This window comes from Myxocyprinus asiaticus, chromosome 7, assembly GCF_019703515.2.
Source record: "Myxocyprinus asiaticus isolate MX2 ecotype Aquarium Trade chromosome 7, UBuf_Myxa_2, whole genome shotgun sequence".
NCBI lineage: Eukaryota > Metazoa > Chordata > Actinopteri > Cypriniformes > Catostomidae > Myxocyprinus > Myxocyprinus asiaticus.
Window position 1 is genome coordinate 44413845 of NC_059350.1, and position 20718 is coordinate 44434562.

General features: G+C 36.9%; 1 protein-coding gene across 1 annotated transcript in view; it reads left to right on the forward strand.

Annotated features, from left to right (window-relative positions):
• sdk1b (sidekick cell adhesion molecule 1b) overlaps positions 1–20718 on the forward strand; it is a 316455-nt gene that overhangs the window by 98287 nt on the left and 197450 nt on the right. Inside the window, exon 2 of the mRNA XM_051702261.1 lies at positions 18069–18225. Within this exon, the coding sequence (XP_051558221.1) occupies positions 18069–18225 (157 nt within the window). The remainder of the gene's footprint in view (positions 1–18068; positions 18226–20718) is intronic.

Genomic DNA, 20718 nt, shown 5'->3' on the forward strand with positions numbered 1-20718 from the left:
AAATCATGTGGGTCAGGAGCTTTAATTAATATTCACATCAACCATCAGAATGGGGAATAAATGTGATCTCAGGGATTTCAACTGTGGCATGATTGTTGGTGCCAGACAGTTGGCTTGAGTATTTTTTGTAACTGCTGATCTCCTGGGATTTTTACGGACAACAGTCTCTAGAGATTACTCAAAATGGTGCCAAAAACAAAAAACATCCAGTGAGCGGCAGTTCTGCGGACTGAAACCAGAACCAGCCAGATCCAGCTCCGTCCCTGCTTGGTGTCATACTCCACTGCTGCATGTCACTAAGTGATGACGACAGACTACAGCCAGTGCTAGACAGACATCACTTCAGTCTTTTACGAATGAATTCAGAGGATGAACTGATGCCAACTCCAACTGCAAGACATCAAATACTTCATATGCCACTACCTGAACCTTGGACTTAGTATGGACCCCACTGAACCTCACCAAAATGACCTGCCGGTTGAACTGCAATGCACATCATTGATCTCTGCCTGCATCACCTTTTTTATTGATGGACTACACTCTTGAAATGGGATATATAGACTTTCAATTAATTGCCAAGAAAAGCCTTCATCAGCTAACTAACAAAGGACAATGCATCTATGTGAACCTCTGCAGTTCTGCAGGATGTACTTCAAAGACATTAGTCATTAATCTTACAGTTCATACAAAAAATTTGTTTAAACACTGGCCCTTAACATTTAATAAGTTTACACATTTTAAACCATGACTTGCACTGCACACAAATAATTGATATTGACATTATATTCATACTGTTTAGCCAGAGGGTAACTGGCCCCCATAGTGAGCCTGGTGTCTCCCAAAGTTATTTTATTCCGTTAACCAACATCTTATGGAGTTTTGTGTTCCTTGTCACAGTCGCCTTTGGTGTGCTCACTGGGCTTCTAAATACAATTATTATTTAATTATTCATTTTTATACACAATTCATAATCATATTTAATCAAACTACACAATGATGACTCTTAAGACTTTATAGATTTTACAGTTTCATTTTCTGATAAAGCATGATTTTCTGTAAAGCTGCTTTGAAACTGTGTGTTGTGAAAAGCGCTATACAAATAAAAATGATTTGACTTGAAACGCCTTGTTGAAGAGAGAGGTCAACGGATAATGGCCAGACTGGTTTTGAGCTGACAGAAAGGCTACAGTAACTCAGATTACCACTTTGTACAATTGTAGTGAGCAGAACAGCATCTCAGAATGCACAACGACTGAACGTCAAACCTTGAGGCGGATGGGCTACAACAGAAGAAGACCATGTGCTCCTAATAAAGTGCTAAGTTAGTGTAGTGTGCAGTAAGAATAACGTTTTCTGTTTGATCAAAAGAAAAGTATGACATGTAGAAATGTTTTTGTCTGTACTCCTGGGAAAGTGCTCTACTTCCTGCAGTGCAGATATAATTGTAATTGTCGCATATGCAGGTGGACACACACACACCCTCATTCACATCAGAGCCAATCTGGGGAGACAGGAAGTCATGCTTTGCCCAAAGTCCTCTAGGGGATGTTGTCAAATATTAAATTGTCTCCCTTTAATGAGGTCACATACTGCAGTGTTTCCCATGGGAGAGACGCTGTGTTGGCACCGGTGTACATGACACACATACACACACTTAGTTCTAGTCAAATGTAATCTTTTTTAAAATTACAGATCAAGCACTTGAAATCCAGCTTTCCTTGACTTAGTGCAAGCAGCCATGTCCCACCCCTGGAGTTTATCTGTCTTATTCTTCTGTACTATTTTTTATTTATTTATTTATTTATTTTTTATCATTGGATGAAAAATATTGGATATGGTTATTATTATTATTTTTCCTAGAAAATATACATTCATATCTTCATCTTTGTAAGAAGCAATCTAAAATTCTTTCAACTTAATGATAGATGTGATGAGTTTTTCTTTTCAGAAGCATTGAACATTTACGTTTACTTTTTGGAGGAAGCAATCTGAAAATGTACGAATTTAGAGGAGTTTATAGCACTCTTTTACACTACAAAATTACATGGTATGCACATAGCCAACACTTTTCAAAATGACTTTTCAGTACACTTGTTATAGGAACATTTTGCCTGGAGTCACCTGTGTCTTGTAATAATTGCCATACACAAGGACACCACAGTGATAGGCCATGAAGAGTTTGAGGTGGGAAACCTGTCACTTCCTGTAAACATGATCAATGAATGGTTAGAAAGAATTCTACTTAAAGGAAGAATTCACTCAAAAATAAAAATTCTATCATAATTTACTCACACTTATGTTGTTCCAAACCTGTATTTTATTTCTCCATCTAGAATTCATATTTTATTTTATTTTTTGCATCTAGAATTAAAAAATGGCTTATCAGATACTACATATGCAGAAATCGATGCCTTAATGGAACCATTTTTATTTTATTTTAGAAAATTATCAATGAATAACAACTTAAATTTGGGCTTATTCCTTACACAAAGTTATTGAATGGCTACTTTATTATTGTTTTTAGTCCTTTTTGGAGCATGACAGCTGTGGTCACTTGATCGAAAAGAAAACCCTTTTGCATTTATGGGTTAAACACAGGCTAATGTGAGGCATTGATTTTTTTTTTTCTTGCATATTCGACAAATAATAAAAGGTGCTATCAGTGATTTTAGCCATTTTGCTAACTTGCTAACAACTCACCCTCTCTTCAAAACTCCACCCTACAAAGACATGTCAGCAAACCTGATGTCAGCAATCCTGAACATGCAAAATTATTCACAGATGGAGAGCGTTTCTGATTGGCTATTTTTTTGATTGGGTACAACACTGGCAGATGAAATAGGCATGTAACACATGCATAGGTTGATTCCCCTGAAAAGTGTCAAAATCCGTGGCGTTTTCAATATTACTCTGTTTATTTGAGCGGTTTGGTATGTCAGCTTCTGGAGTTTTGGGCAGGTCTACTTGTTTCTTTTTCCAATGGTAGACAAGAGGCAGAATGGAAGTAGCGGTAGGAGAGCTTGCGAAATATATTTGGAAACGGTAATTATTTTTGCTCACTCTGTGTTCTTTTTATGTGCTCAACTAAAAAAAGTGGGACAAGAAAAATGGAGAAGCATTAAAAGTGAACACCCGTCTTTTGTCCATCTCACGCAAAAAGTCTTGTCAGTGTTGCTCCCATGCACACTTTCTCCATTATGTTATACTTGTTTGCATAGTTCTACCTCTGGTTTGGTCTTGTCAAGTCATTACCTTCACTGTTTACTTTATGTAGCCTCTAATGTAGCCAAACTGTTAATTCCAGCCTCAAAATCACATGAAGGGATGCAGAATTTCCTTGCGGTCCAGAAGTTTCTCTGTCCTTGATCCTGACAGTCGAACAAATTTCCACTTGTCAGAACACCTGATTTACCAGCTCCATCTAAATAAAGCCAGACAGACCCTTATCAAGATGTACCTTAATAAGAAGTCACACTTACCTTTTATCAAACCTTCATCACTTTAACACCTGTGCTATAATTACCCAGAATTTTCTTTAGGGGATGATCTGTATGTACTTGTAAGATCACAACCTGTACATATGTTTGTAAACGATCTTAGTTCGTGGGCAATGGAGGAGTCAGGAGACAACGAAGCAGGTTTAAGGTCAGATCTTTTAATAATTAAATTGTCCACACTTGACGGTAACCTGTCAAAACAAAATGTAACAATAATTGAAACTCTCTCTGGCTTGGACTCGTCAGGTCACTCTTTCCCCTCTCTGACGCTCTGGCGTGCCTTTTAGATCTCCCTCCGCCATCACTATAATGAGAGACAGGTGGTAGAAATAATTACGGCCCGGTGATGCCCCCCATGCCACAGTGTTAGTTTAGTAGCAACTTGAGAGAGAACTTCACAGTATTAACAGTTATTTTTGGTTTCTTGTATGCGCAGCTATGGTAGATTCCACGTTTGTGTTATATACACTTTATTGAAAGTCACAGATCATGGATGTACTTTAAGATTAATGTGAACTAGATATTAGATACACTTGAGTTTTTTTCAGTGCAATGCTATGCACCTACTAGGATTTTCTGGGTGGTTGCTATGTGGTAACGAGGTGGTTAATAGGGTGTTCAGGGTGGTTGCATACTCTGCCAGTCAAAAGAGCCCATCCTTAAGTATCTATCATATTCTGGCCCCTGTATGGCTTGAGGCCCTCCATAAATGTAAGTCTATGGGATATTTTTTTTGCCCATTTTATCATCCACTGGTCACAAGTCTGATAGCTTAGAAAAGTAATACCACATCTCTTCTCAAAAAGCCCCATGATTTGTGGTATCATTCATGTTTGTAGTATAAACAGTGTGGGACTTTTTAAATTCATCATAAAAGCATAATCTGGTAAAACCTTTTTTACAATTTCACTTTAAATAAAAGAATTAGCGTCCTTGAGGTTTTGATCGTCAAACTGAATTCAGAGTGAATGCTGTTTGATCTCAGCCTGCCTGAATAGTGAATGAAAGGAGATCTATCTGTCCACCTCATCAAGACATGACAGGTTAAACTAGTGAAGGCCATAAAAGAATCAGTGAAAAAAAAAAGTGAGCCATACTTTGACATGCTCTTGAGAAAATGTTTAAAGAGAGAACTTTTCACCCTTTCAATTAAATCACCTCTTGAACACTGAAAATTTGTTGAAGATCTCTGGGATGCCATAAGAACATATAATGGCTTTACTCTTAATAGAGTGTCAAGAGACTTCCCCTTTGGAGAATGATAACTGTTTTGCATGGGGCTCATCACTTGTTTTACTTAAAAGAGCATTTTTAGAGTGTGTTTCTGGGGGATGTTGTCTTTGCGAAACAGCAGGACTATCAGGAACTTTTCTGCTTTTGAAGATACAGTATGTGTCTGTACGGTACCGCCCCTGTTTAGAACCCCTGTTTTAAGTGAACGAATCATCATTCTTGTTCACCTCCATTGACTCATATTCCTCGTTCACTGATTTCTCCCTTTCAAAGCCAATGAGCTCAGGACGAGGCTGCTTTGGTGGCTTTTCATGCCTGTAAAGACTGACTTAACATTATCAAAGATGGTGCCGTCGACGGCAGCCTCACTGTGAAGCTCTCCAATTCTTTTGTTGTTTTTGTTTGTTTGTCCTGTGTTTAGTAATTTTTTTCCAATCAGTTTTACCAGGGACGAACTGCTGAACATTTGGCAGCAAATACCAGACAATCTTTTCCCATTTTTTGACTATTCAGAAGTTTGCTGGACATTTTAGTCGGAGGCGCAGCTGTATTGTTCAAGCGCGCTATGAGATGCAAGTGAGGGAAGCGAGCGGCTTTCGAACAGCGCTGCAGAGTATTCATCTAGCGAATTTCTGCTCCCTTCCTAACAAAACGGACGAACTACATCTCCTCACCCATACAGACAAGGACTTTTCAAACTCTACTGCCTTGTGCTTCACAGAAACCTGGTTGAGTGAAGCCATTCTGGACAGCGCGTTACATCTGCTGGGCTTTCGGCTGTTCAGAGCGGATCGTATTGCGGAGATAACGGGGAAAAGGAAAGTTGGTGTACAGATGTAACAGTGTTAAAGATGTGCTGTCCTAATTTGGAAGTACTCTTTATCAACTGTAAGCCTTTCCATTCGCCATGGAAGTTTTCCTAGTTTATTCTGGTGAGTGTTTATATTCCTCCACAAGCGTGTGTGTGAGCACAGTGCTGCAACAGCTGGCTGATAAGATCACAGACACGGAACAACAATACCCAGACTTTATTATTATTCTCGGCGATTTTAACAAAGCCAACCTCACCCGTGAACTGCCAAAATACAGACAGCACATTACATGCCCCACCAGAGACAAAAATATACTGGATCACTGCTACACAACATTAAAGGATGCATATTTCTCTGTCCCTAGAGCAGCTTTGGTCTATCTTCTTCCGACCTACAGGCAGAACTTAAATCAGCTAAACCTGTAGTAAAGACTGTAAAAAGATGGACCAATGAAGCAGAGCTGGAACTACAAGCCTGCTTTAACTGCACTGATTCGAGTGTTTTTGAAGCTGCAGACACCAATCTGGACAAGCTCACAGATTCTGTGACATCATATATCAGTTTTTGTGAGGATATGTGCATTCCTACTAGGACTTATTTAACATTCAATAATGACAAACCATGGTTTACAATAAAACTCAGGCAGCTTCATCAGGCCAAAGAGGATGCTTACAGAAGTGGGGATAAACTCTTGTACAATCAGGCCAGAAACACACTGTCAAAAGAGATTAGAGTGGCTAAAAGAAGCTACTCTGGGAAGCTGAAAAACAAGTTTTCAGCTAATGACCCTGCATCAGTGTGGAGAGGCCTGAAATACATTACTAACTACAAGACACCATCCTTCAACACTGTAGGGAATCAACAACTGGCTGACAACCTGAATGTGTTTTACTGTAGATTTGAAAAGCCCGGTCTCACACCCCACACCCGCTCTGACATTCACTTCACACAAACATCAACACATCCTGCAACCACCCTCCCCCTCCCCCTCATGCTACTCAACCTGCACTTAAGATCTGTGAAGAGGATGCGTGCCAGATCTTCCAGAAACAAAAGATGAGGAAAGTACAGGGCCCAGACAGTGTTTCACCCACTTGTCTAAAATCCTGTGCTGACCAGCTGGCCTCCATCTTAACACAGATCTTCAACAGATCACTGAGGCAATGTGAAGTTCCCTGCTGCTTCAAATGCTCCACCATCATCCCTGTCCCAAAGAAACCCAAAATCACAGGACTTAATGACTACAAACCCGTCGCTCTGACGTCATTTGAGAGACTGGTGTTGGCCCACCTGAAGGACATCATTGGACCCTTTCTGGATCCCCTTCAGATTTCTTATCAAGCAAACAGGTCTGTGGATGATGCAGTGAACATGGGATTGCATCATATCCTGCAGCATCTGGACAGACCAGGGACATATGCAAGAATCCTTTTTGTGGAATTCAGTTCGGCTTTCAACACCATCATCCCAGCTATTCTCCGGACTAAATTAAACCAACTCTATGTTCCCATCTCTATCTATCAGTGGATCACCAGCTTTCTGACAGATAGGCAGCAGTTAGTGAGACTGGGGAAATTCACTTCCAGCACCTGTACGATCAGCACTCCCTGTACACAAATGACTGCACCGCCAAGGACCCATCTGACAAGCTCCTGAAGTTTGCAGACGACACTTCTGTCATCGGCCTCATCCAGGATGATGATGAGTCTGCATACAGAAGGGAGGTTGAACAGCAGGCTGTCTGGTGCAGTCAAAACAACCTGGAGCTGAACACGCTCAAAATAGTGGAGATGATAGATGGACTTTAGGAGCACTGTGGCAGCAGTGGAGTCATTCAGGTTCCTGGGCTCTACCATATCACAGGACCTGAAGTGGGAGACCCACATTGACTCCGTTGTGAAAAAGGCCCAGCAGAGGTTGTTCTTCCTTCGCCAGTTGAGGAAGTTCAACCTGCCACAGGTGCTACTGATACAGTTCTACTCAGCAGTCATTGAGACTGTCCTCTGCACTTCAGTAACTGCCTGGTTTGGTTCAGCTACGAAATCAGACATCAGAAGACTACAAAGGACAGTTCGGACTGCTGAGTAGATTATCGGTTGCCCCCTGCCCTCCCTTCAAGAACTGTACACTTCCAAAGTGAGGAAAAGGGCTGGAAAAATCACTCTGGACCCCACTCACCCAGCCCACTACCTCTTTGAACTGTTGCCTTTTGGCCGGCGCTACAGAGCACTGAGCACCAGAACCGTCAGGCACAAGAACAGTTTTTTCCCTCAGGCTATCCATCTCATGATTAAAAAGTTAAAACTGCCCCATTGAGCAATAATTATGTGCAATACACAGCTTAGTCTATTTATATTTAACCAACATATCCTACCTCTTCTGCATTACATTCCCTTGCACTATCTGTATATAACAGATTTGTATTTGCACATACATATATATATATATATATATATATATATATATATATATATATATATATATATATATATATATATATATATATCAGAATCAGAATGAGCTTTATTGCCAAGTATGCTTACACATACAAGGAATTTGTCTTAGTGACAGGAGCTTCTAGTACACAACAATACAAAAACAGCAACAAGACTTTTAAAAAATAATTAAAATTGAATAACTTATAGATAAATATTGAAAAGAAAAAAGTATATATAGAATACACAATATATATATATATATATATATATATATATATATATATATATATATATATATATATATATGACACACACACACATACACATATACATACAAACACACACACATACATATACATACATATACACATTTACATATATATGAATATATATACATACATACACACACACATGCACATATGTAGTGCAAATCTAAATACAAATCGGTTATGTACAGTGCAAGGGAATGTAATGGCAGAAGAGGTAGGATGTGTTGGATAATATAAAAAGACTAAGGTGTGTATTGCACATTAATTATTGCTCAAATAGGCAGTTTTAACTGTTCATGAGATGGATAGCCTGGGGGAAAACTGTTCCTGTGCCTGACGGTTCTGGTGCTCAGAGCTCTGAAGCGTCGACCAGAAGGCAACAGTTCAAAAAGGTAGTGGGCAGGGTGAGTGGGGTCCAGAGTGATTTTTCCAGTCTTTTATATATATATAGTTGAATTCAGAAGTTTACATACACTTAGGTTGAAGTCATTTAAACAAATTTTTTAACCACTCCACAGATTTAATGTTAGAAAACAATAGTTTTGGCAAGTTGTTTAGGATATCTACTTTGTGCATTACATGAGCAATATTTCCAACAATTGTTTACAGACAGAATTGTTTCACTTCTAATTGACTATATCACAATTCCAGTGGGTCAGAAGTTTATAGAAGTTAACTGTGCCTTTAAGCAGCTTGGAAAATTCCAGAAAATGATGTCAAGCCTTTAGACAATTAGCCAATTAGCTTCTGATAGGAGGTGTACTGAATTGGAGGTGTACCTGTGGATGTATTTTAAGGCCTACCTTCAAACTCAGTGCCTCTTTCCTTGACATCATGGAAAAATCAAAAGAAATCAGCCAAGACCTCAGAGAAAAAATTGTGGACCTCCACAAGTCTGGCTTATCCTTGGGAGCAATTTCCAAATGCCTGAAGGTACCACGTTCATCTGTACAAACAATAGTACGCAAGTATAAACACCATGGGACCACGCAGCCATCGTACTGCTCAGGAAAGGGACGTATTCTGTCTCCTAGAGATGAACGTAGTTTGGTGCAAAAAGTGCAAATAAATACCAGAACAACAGCAAAGGACCTTGTGAAGATGCTGGAGGGAACAGGTAGACAAGTATCTATATCCAGAGTAAAACAAGTCCTATATCGACAAAGGCTGCTCAGCAAGGAAGAAGCCACTGCTCCAAAACCGCCATAAAAAAGCCAGACTACAGACTACAAAGATCTTAATTTTTGAAGAATTTTCTCTGGTCTGATGAAACAAAAATTGAACTTTTTGGCCATAATGACCATCATTATGTTTGGAGGAAAAAGAGTGAGGCTTGCAAGCCGAAGAACACCATCCCAACCGTGAAGCATGGGTGTGGCAGCATCATGTTGTGGGGGTGCTTTGCTGCAGGAGGGACTGGTGCACTTCACAAAATAGATGGCATCATGAGGAAGGAAAATTATGAGGATATATTGAAGCAACATCTTAAAACATCAGCCATGAAGTTAAAGCTTGGTCGCAAAAGGGTCTTCCAAATGGACAATGAGCCCAAGCATACCTCCAAAGTTGTGGCAAAATGGCTTAAGGACAACAAAGTCAAGGTATTGGAGTGGCCATCACAAAGCCCTGACCTCAATTTGATAGAAAATTTTGGGACAGAACTGAAAAAGCGTGTGCGAGCAAGGAGGCCTACAAACCTGACTCAGTTACACCGGTTCTGTCTGGAGGAATGGGCCAAAATTCCAGCAAATTATTGTGAGAAGCTTGTGGAGTGCTACCCAAAAGGTTTGACCAAATTTAAACAATTTAAAGGCAATGCTACTAAATACTAATGAAATGACCCAATGGGAATGTGATGAAAGAAATAAAGGCTGAAATAAATCATTCTCTCTACTATTATTCTGACATTTCACATTCTTTTTATTTTTTTTATTTATTTTTTTTGTGGGATCTTCTCCTCTTTTCTCCCCAATTTGACATGCCCAATTCCCAGTGCGCTCTAGCTCCTCGTGGTGGTGTAGTGACTCAATCCTAGTAATCTCATATGTCTCCTCTAGAGTTTCAAAAGAGATCAACAATGTCTCAAACTGTGCTCAGATTTGCCAAAGTATCAAGTTTGTAAAGAAAAGTAAAAGATTTCAAAATAAACTCCTGAGCTATGAAAGAGCAATAAAATTTTCCTCTGGGAATATACAGACAATAAAAATCCATTACTAAGGAGGAGAACGAAATGGGAGAAAACATTACAGTACTATGACAATCATCCAGTAATAGGTACATCTGAAAGTCCAGACATTAGAAATTATAGATGTTTAACTGCTGGAGTATCTCTCTCTCTCTCTCTCTCTCTCTCTCTCTCTCTCTCTCTCTGTGTGTGTGTGTGTGTGTGTACTATATGTACGAGTGATTGTTTGTCTTTTCGCGTCGTTTGTTTCTGTTTCCTAGTTATTTTTGTTTACTCCCTCTCTCTTCATTCTGTTTTCGTTAAGTACTTCATTTTCAGAGCTGTCAGATTTTTCATCCTTCTGAACGTTAATTTGATTATAAGCAAACAAAACATGCTGAATGCTTCACTTACTCGCTTATCTAGCGGCAAACAGTAATTATTGTGCTATTGTTCTGTTTGCCCTCTGCAGAATAACGAAATCTGTCATCTGTAACTAAACATGTCTACCTGAACGTAAAAGTGTGCTGGGACATTCAAAACATTTGAATTTGGTTCACTGTTGCAGTTTTTAAACTAGACTTGTACATTTTCTGAAGAAAATGTGAGTGGTGCTTACCTGTGCAAAAGCTGTGGGTGGTTGTCAGAGTGTTGTTATGTGACTGCTAAGGTGTTCTGGGTGGTCACTAGGGCATTGTTAAGCAGTTGCCAAGCTGTTCTGGGTGGTTGCTAGGGCATTGCTAGGTATTTGCTAGAGTGTTTGTTTTTTAGCATGTTGATACAGTATGTCATTGATAGGGTGTTAGGTTGCCTAGGGGTTGCTAGCAACTAGGGTGTTGTAGGTGGTCACTAAGGTGTTGCTAAGCTATTGCCACAGTGTTCTGGGTGGCCACTAGGGCATTACTATGTGGTTGCAAGGGTGTTTTCAGTTTTTAGCATGTTGTTAAAGTATGTGGTTATACTGGAGTGTTAAGTTGCTAAGTAGTTACTAGGGTGTTAGGTGGCTGAGGGGTTGTGTACAGGGTGGTTATTGTCTCATGTCCAAAGAACCCTTCCCCAAGTCTACGATATTCTGGTACCAAGACATGGTTCGGTTCCCTCCTCTAATAGAAGTCTATGGAATTGTTTTTTCCCATTTTATCATCTGTCAGGTGAAAAATGTGAATCTGATCAGTGATCACTTAAAAAAATATATTAATTTTTGGTTTCATCCATGTCTATAGCCATTAATTGTTTTATGGAGGGTTAGGGGTTTGTCAAATACCTAACCTCAAGTATGTGCAATGATAATAATAACACTTGCATCAGCAAACACCATTACAAGGCTTCTTGTGGCTCTTAATATTGATTTGTAAAAAATAATTTTTTTATTTTTTACATTTCATTTTTTCTTCTTCAAAGTATTGTTTGACATACAGTGGCCCCAAAAATATGTGGACACTTAAGTTATCTAATGTAATGACATTTTTAAGTGTGACTTAAGTGTCCATAATTGTCCAAATACTTCTTGAAACCAAAGAAGGTTTTTGTTATTATGTATTTTGTTAGTACGTTTGTTAGGCATTGTAGCTTAGGTACTTGGCAAATTAAGTTTATCATGCCATACATAAGCCATGGTGTTTCCACAGTTCAAATGCCACAGTTGATTCCACCAATAATGTTTTTCCTTACCGTTTCTGAGTTCATATTCATTCTACCTTCTAAAGTTCTTTTGAATCAACTTTTGTCCTTCACAGTAGATTTTCTGGTCACAAGACACTTTTGAAGAGGAGTGTGTTTGTGTGTGTATTTGTGTGCATATGTTGTTTTCCTATTTCCTCAAGATTCCTCTACCTCCACTTTATGGAAATGTCACTGATCACCCTGTCTCTTCCACTGTGTTAGTCCATGTGATGTGTTTGTGTGTGTGTAAGTGCTGAAATGTATTTGTGTGTCTGGATTGCTTGCGCTGGAGTTCACTGAAATGTTTGTGTGTGTATTTGATGTGTAAATGTCACTGATCACCCCATTTCTTCCACCTGATTACCCATGCTTGCTTCTACCTGTCTGTGCGCTCAGATCTTCTCTGTGGGTAACTGTGTCCCGAGGCGAGAGGAAAAGAACTTAACTCCCCAAACTGTACTGTGCAACGAGTGTATACAGCTGTCACACTGTCTCATTATAGTGGGACCACAAAAAAGGTCATATCGGATGGAAGTCATACTCTATTGTACTCTGTGTAATTGCACTGGAAGAAATTAAGATTTGCCTCATTAAGTTTTGGCTACATGCTTTCCATAAAGATCTAGCACAGTGATCACCTACTGGTTAAGTATATATATTCATATTATTATTTATTATTTTTTAACAACATATTTCGTAAGTGTCTGAAAAATATATGTATATTTATTTATTTAATATATAAAAATGACAACAACTGACCCCCTCAAAATGACAACAAATATGTTATGTTTTAAAGATGATTTTTAATGATTTTTAATCGATTTGTTTATTTTAATTTAATTTAATTTGCAATAATAGCTAGCAATTTATACAGATACACTGCAAAAGTCATTTTCTTAATCAGTATGTAAAATAGTCTTGTTTTCCAGTAAAAATATCAAAATATCCTTAAAACAAAATAAGTGTAACAAAACTGTGTAAGACAATAAGACTTATTTTCAGAGAATAAATCCTAACGTAAGTTTATTTTCTTACCTTTTTTGGCCTTTTTTTTTTTTTTTTCTTGTTTCAAGCATAAACCTAACTTATATATATATATATATATATATATATTTAAAAAGAAAAAAACTATTTGCCAATGGGGTATTGATGTAGTCTCTCAAAGTCTTAGTATCTTATGCAGTTTTGCCTCTTGAATACATTCATCTTGTTTTAAGGATGCTTTAATTTTATACTGGGAAAACAAGACAAAAATAATGATAAAGAAAATCTTTTTTTTTTTTTTTTTTTTTTGCAGTGTACAATGTAACTCTGTGACAGCTACAAACATCATAACTTTTGCTGGAAAATTATTGTATATGGTGCAAAACATTACTGATTTGTTTATAATTTTCAACCTATTTTAACAGATGCTTCCAAAATTGTCAAAAGTCACATTTTGACAAAAGCTCATCTGTTCCAGCCAGCTAGATAACATTATCTTGGTTCATTCAGAATTCATAACAACAATGTTCAAAACATTACCAAATGTTTCCATTTGTAAGGCATTAACACACACGTACATTATCAATGAATGTAAGATCGTTTCCCCATAAGGCAAGTGACAATTATGTCAACTGGCCTTAAACTTTCTGGGCCTGGGTCATCGGGTCATCCTTATTAATGAGCCCTGGGTGTTAGTGCTAAGTTTCAGCAATGGTGGACGAAGTACACTGATGAAACCCTGATGAAATATTACTCCCATAAAAGTAAATTACTCCTTTTAAATGTTCACTTTATTATTAAAGTGAAAGTACAGTAGTAGTTAGTATAGATAAACTAATATAACTTAAAGTGAATGCAATTGTATAATTATTTAAATTATATATCCTTATTAAAGAAGATTGCATTTGTTTGTATTTCATTTGTTACAGCAATGTTTTATTAAAAGAACAAAATATTCAGTTGTGCTCAAAAGTTTGCATACCCTGGCAGAAATTGTGAAATTTTGGCATTGATTTTGAAAATGTGACTGATCATTTAAAAAAAAAAAATAATAATTTAAGGATAGTGATCATATGAAGCCATTTATCATCACATAGTTGTTTGGCTCCTTTTTAAATAATAATGATAACAGAAATCACTCAAATTGTCCTGATCAAAAGTTTACATACCCTTGAATGTTTGGCCTTGTTACAGACACACAAGGTGACACACACAGGTTTAAATGGCAATTACAAGTTAATTTCCCACACCTGTGGCTTTTTAAATTGCAGTTAGTGTCTGTGTATAAATAGTCAGTGAGTTTGTTAGCTCTCACGTGGCTGCACTGAGCACGCTAGATACTGAGCCATGGGGAGCAGAAAAGAACTGTCTAAAGACCTGTATAACAAGGTAATGGAACTTGATGAAGATGGAAAAGGATATAAAAAGATATCCAAAGCCTTGAAAATGCCAGTCAGTACTGTTCAATCACTTATTAAGATGTGGAAAATTTGGGGATCTCTTGATACCAAGCCAAGGTCAGGTAGACCAAGAAAGATTTCACCCACAACTGCCAGAATAATTGTTCGGGATACAAAGGAAAAACCCACAGGTAACCTCAGGAGAAATGCAGGCTGCTCTGGAAAAAGATGGTGTGGTTGTTTCAAAAAAAGCTACATCAATATTTGATGTGGCCACCTTTGCCTTCAAAACCGCACCAATTCTCCTAGGTACACCTGGACACCGCTTTTCTTGGTTGTCAGCAGATCGGATGTTCCAAGCTTCTTTGCAGCAGTGCTTCTATCTATTTAGGCTGTCTCAACTGCTTCTGTCTCTTCTTGTAATCCCAGACTGGCTCGCTGTTCAGTGGGGGGCTCTGTGGGGGCCATGCATGTGTTGCAGAGCTCCCTGTTCTTCTATTCTAATCTTTTCTATTTGCAAAAGGAATATTCAGGAGTTTAAAACGTATATTTCCTATTGACTCTAAAGCTGAAGATGTATATATTACAAGCACTTTTTTAAAAAAAAATGAAATGGGAATGGTATATTTAGTCTTATAAGCAAAATTAGATTGTGTTTTCATCTTTAAAACAAATGGGGGAGACCAGGGCAGTTGTCACATGGGCTATATCTCTGTAACAAGCTTTTTGAGGCAAATGTCCAATTAGACAAATTTATGTTCTCTGGCAGTGGTTTTTGTACTGTTGGTCTCAAACACCTATCCAAAACTCACTTAAATTGTTATTAGTTCTATCCTCCTAACTACATTTATATGGCAACATTACGAAGCCGTATTCAAGTAAGAAACACTATACTGTGATACATTAATGCAAGGGTCACATATAATTGAGACATTAATCAAAAGATTGACATGTATTCTCAGGACAAGTATTCTTCATAAATGTCAGGTCAGTGCAGATTTTGTGTTTTAAATTTTTTACGATTTGTTATATCTGTTGGCAAAACAATGGTTTTAATGTTTTGTAAATTACCAATTAGTAAATTTTTGCTATTTTATCAGTCATTTTGTGCTTCATAATTTTTTACTTTTTATTCCATTTCCCCATAATAGGCTGTATAATTGCAGAATCCCACTGTGACTTACCCCCATATAGTGTGACAACATACCCCGCAAGGTCAACGTGTTCAATTAACATAAATGTTGTAATGGCAGCTAAACAGATGAGAATGTACATTGCAAGAAAGCTAGACAATTCTGCCTTCATGGTTTAGCCTAACTACTCATTTTATGATTTCATAATTCCTGACAGATTAATATAGGTGTTTTTTTTTTTATTTTTATATATGTGTGTATATATATATATATATATATATATATAATCAAATGCAAAAGGCTTAATCAACCATTCTCTTTACACATTTAAACAGTAACTCATATACAGTATATTTAGTGATGTAAAAGTTTCCTTAAATGAAAATACTCTTAATAAAGTACAGATACTTGACTTATTTACTTAAGTACAGTAAATTAATTTAATTTTTACTGTTCACCAATGAGTTTTAGCCACAAGTAATTAAGACACTGGAATTAAGATTTAATACTTCACATTCCGTTTCGTCACCTTTGTGCATTTAAGCAAAGCACATAGTTGCTCCTGGAGGGCTGTTTCTGCTATTAGTCTTAAAGTGTCTGCTAAATAGTGATTAATATACTAACAAGTGTGTTGGGAGGCACTGAGTTATTGGCCTTTAGCTTCACAGTGACCGAAACATTCACTTATTTTTTTTCCTGCAGAGACAGTAAGAATGAATTTGAATGTTAATCCAGGGTGCTTCAAGCATTGTGCTGCAGAGAAACTGAAGCTCTGTTCCAAAATCTGGTGAGCTTCCTATTTAAGCAGCATTTTAAGGCAACATAAGTGGACTCCTGATGCGATGTCTGTCTGCCTTTTGGAACAGCCATCAATGTTATGCTGCCTTCTAAGAAAATTCATTTGGGCCAAATGCTAAGGCAGCATTGCATGGATCCTTCATGGATACGGCAATGCCAGAATACATTTTGACAAGCTGTGAAAAAAATTGAGAGAATTGGCTATAAATATACTTTTTTTTTTAATTTTTTTTATTTATCCATTTCTGAAATGTATTGCAAAAATTAAATGTAATCTAATTAAAATAAACTATTTTACTTAGTATGAAACAAGGCAAACATTATGTATTTTTATGGCTATTGAAGCATCATGTGAGTATATTTACATGTAAATGTTGTTAGCTTAGCAACATGCTAACGTCAGACTCCCATGTGTAGTGCTATTTTGTTTAGTTAATGGAGTTGCTGCCTATGTATTCCAAATCGATCTCTTATGACTGGTTCCATTTCAATGGGTTGCCAGAAAAATCAGGGAATTAAAAAAAACAATTCTATAGTGAATATAGGTTTCCTTGCTATGCACCACTCTAAAATATTTCTTCGGCTAGAAATTGGTCAAAAGGGGTGGATTCCAGTGGAACATGACAATTCCAAGACCAAATGGAATGTATTTGTCATTATGGTACTTATTCATATAGCCTAAATTGCATACATGCTGACACACATACAGAAAGAGAGAGCTTGTTTTATCAGTCACATCTTAGGCCACACTTTTCTTTTGCACTGGGTAGATGGGATCAGTCAGTTGTTAGTGATGTCATCTGAAGCTATTCTAACCGTACTTGGATTAGATTTTCTTTCCCTTTTTCTCACACAATACACAAAGGCCTCAACACATAAGGTTCTCATACAGCATGAGTGAAAGTCCTTTTGAGACCTTTTTTTAGTATTTTCTTGCCTCAAAATGGGGCCTGGATTTATTTGACGATAACTATAACCCAAATAATTGTGGTTATTCACTTTTTAGCGCAAAGCACATACAGACTAAATATTTAATTAAATAGAGGCCTTTTGCGGTTTAATAATCACTGAGTCAGTAGCGATTGGCATTTCCATAGTGGGAAGCTACCATCATAACGTCAGAGCTTTTTGGTCATAACACAAACACTTCAAAATAAAAGCTCTCCCAAAATAAAAGCTTGATTTAATTAAAGGAAAAAAGTATGACAGAAATAGATCAGTACCATTTTGATGATAAAATTGAAATAAATAGCTGATATGGAATTCAGAAAAAAAAACGGGTATCGGACTTTGTACCGACGAGTACCAAAAAGTACGTATTGGTCATTACTCATACTCTTTCTAAAAAAATAAAATAAAATAAAAAATGGTATTGGGACATCCCTAGTAGGTATAAGAAAATAAAAAAAACACAAAACTTCTGTTGTAGGTATTGAAGGTGATTTACTCTTTTGACAAATCAAACAGTGTGTTTGGGAATGAGTGTTTTGGGGTATACTGTATGCCATTTTTATTTTCACATACCAAATGTTTTTGCAATAGCCCAAAAAAAGTATAGTAAACGAGATCACCATTGTAGTGGTCCATTATGCAGTAGATGGATGGATGGATGATGCATTCCTTGATTCATAGATGTTTTTTTCCATACAATTCAACAATTCAATTGTTTTCTCCACAGATATCGCCCCATACTTTAAAACCGAGGTAGGGGGTGCACAGACACACCTGGAGGGCAACAGACTTGTGCTCACCTGTCTGGCAGAGGGAAGCTGGCCACTGGAGTTCAGATGGATCAGAAACAACACAGATATCACTAAATACACACCTGAGTACAGGTACTAGAGACACACTCTCAAATCTCACTCCATTCTGATATAGAATACCCGTTTTTAAAAATCCAATCAGTTTATTTCTTTGAATGTTCACTTTGATTTTTAAATATGTCACATTATGGAAGCAAATGGGTTGCTGTTTCTTGGTGACTTTAAAGAAAACATGAAAAGGCATTCACAGCACATTTACCTTCTGTAATGGGACATATTTCTGTGTAGTTTAGATGTAGGGCATGGCCTGATTTTATTCTTCTGTATTTTATTGGCTCGTTATATTTTAGGCTATGATATTATTGGTTAATATAATTTTTTCCCTGCCCAGACTGCCTTGTATATGTCAGAAAATGACTGAAACACCTTTCTTACGACAAAGAAAAGATGCTGCAGAAGTAGATAGGTTTTTTTTTTTTTTTTAAATGAAAGATTATGAAAGCCCAAAAAAAAAAAAAAAAAAAAAAAAAACAATATATATATATATATATATATATATAATATATATATAATAATTCACTTAAAAAACAGCATCCACTGATTAATCATGTATCGATCAGGGACATTTATAAAGATTTCTTGATTTCTTGTTGACTTGTCAACATCACCCCATTGATTTGAGCTGGACAAGACACAGAGCTGTAAGACTTGGTGTTTGGTCAAGATATGGAGTCTTGGTTTTGGTAGCAGTAACCATTATCTTACCTTGCACACATGAATTCTAAATTTATTGGATTTTCAGTCAGACACTGTATAGTACAAAAAAAAAGTACTGCAGAATAAAATAATCCATAACTAAAAGAGACAGTATAGAGTCCTTTGGGATCGCATTTGTCCTGTTTCCCTCTTTGGCCTCTTTCTCTTGTCTGGTCATCCATCTGTGACCCTTGATTTTTGGGGCCAAAATTACTGGGGTGACCTCAAAGTTTATACTAAGAACAATGTTAGAGACTTCAGTAACGTGAGCAGTGAGGTCTTTTTTCATTATTTAAAAGCAAAGGAAATGTGTCTTGAAAGGAATAGACTACCAAAAAAAAAAAAAAGAATATGTATCCTTTTCTCACCCTCATGTCGCTTCAAACCTGTATTATTTTCTTTATTCTGTGGAACTATTTTAAAGAATGGCAAAGCTGTTTCTTCTTTAAAGATTTATACTGTCAAGCTCCAAACAGGACAAAAGAATAACCATAGAAGTAATCCATATAACTCATAAGGTATATTACAAGTCTTCTAAAGCCATACAATAGCTTTGTGTGAAGAATAGCCTGAAAGTTATTATTCTTAGAATTTTTATTTTTTTTATTTCTGCTTTTAGACTCAATAACCCATTATAATGTAAAATAAATGTTTCATTACAAACCTCTGAAGGTCAACAGTCTGCTTTTTGAGACTATTGTTGTGAATAGTCCATTTTAATTTGCAATATGCACTTGTCCAAATATTGTAATTTTTTTTTTTTTTTTTTAGGAATCTAATATTATACAATTTGATCTTTGTTTTCGGCTGTCTTACTTTGTGCAAACCCTATACTAAAGAGCCATTAAGAACCTTTAAAGGAATAGTTCTCATCATTTACTTATTCTCATGCCATCCCAGATGTGTATGACTTCTGCTGAACCTAAACGAAGATTTTTAGTAGAATATCTCAGCTCTGTTGGTCCTCACAATGCAAATAAATGGTGGCTAGAACTTTTTTTTTCTTTTTTCCAAAAAGCACAAAAAGGCAGCATAAAAGTAATCCATAAGACTCCACTGGTTAAATCCATATCTTCAGAAGCAATATGATAGGTGTGGGTGAGAAATAAATAAATATTTAAGCCCTTTTTAACTATAAATTCTCCTCCCTGCCCAGTAGGTAGCGATATGCACGAAGAATGCGAATTGTTTTTTGGGTAAACTATCCCTTTAAGAACCTTTTTGTGTTCTGTGGAAAGCAGAAAATAATAGGGGTTAGGAACGACATGAGCAAACATGAATAAATGATAAAATGTTGTACAAGCAAACATTTAATGGCAGAAACCATCAAACCTAATGAAGTTATTTTATCTTGATATTGATTTGACCTGAATTTGATAGATTTCAATATTCATTTAAATCTTAAATTTGTGTTTGTGATGTCTGTAAAACTGACTGCATTTTTATCAGCTCCACTGATTCCACATTCATTCCATGCAAACCATCAGTTCTGTGTTTAACACAGTCATCTGTTAAAACCGAATTAACACAGATCTGAGCAGCTCTGACCCTCTGGGCTTGTAATCTTTCTTGTTAAACAACACACACCCACATTCCCCCGCTCATTAATCTGAGGATTTGTTAGCCACCACTTTCGAACTTGGTTTGAACGTTATCTGAGAATATATGTTGATTTATGTTCGGTTTTTACCAAACTGCAAATATGTCTTTCTTGTTTTTAAGCATAAACCTCTTTCAGTTATCTTCAGTGTGCAGGATACAGTATACTTTGCACAGTATTCAGTAAACAGTATGCTTATTTTCTTGATT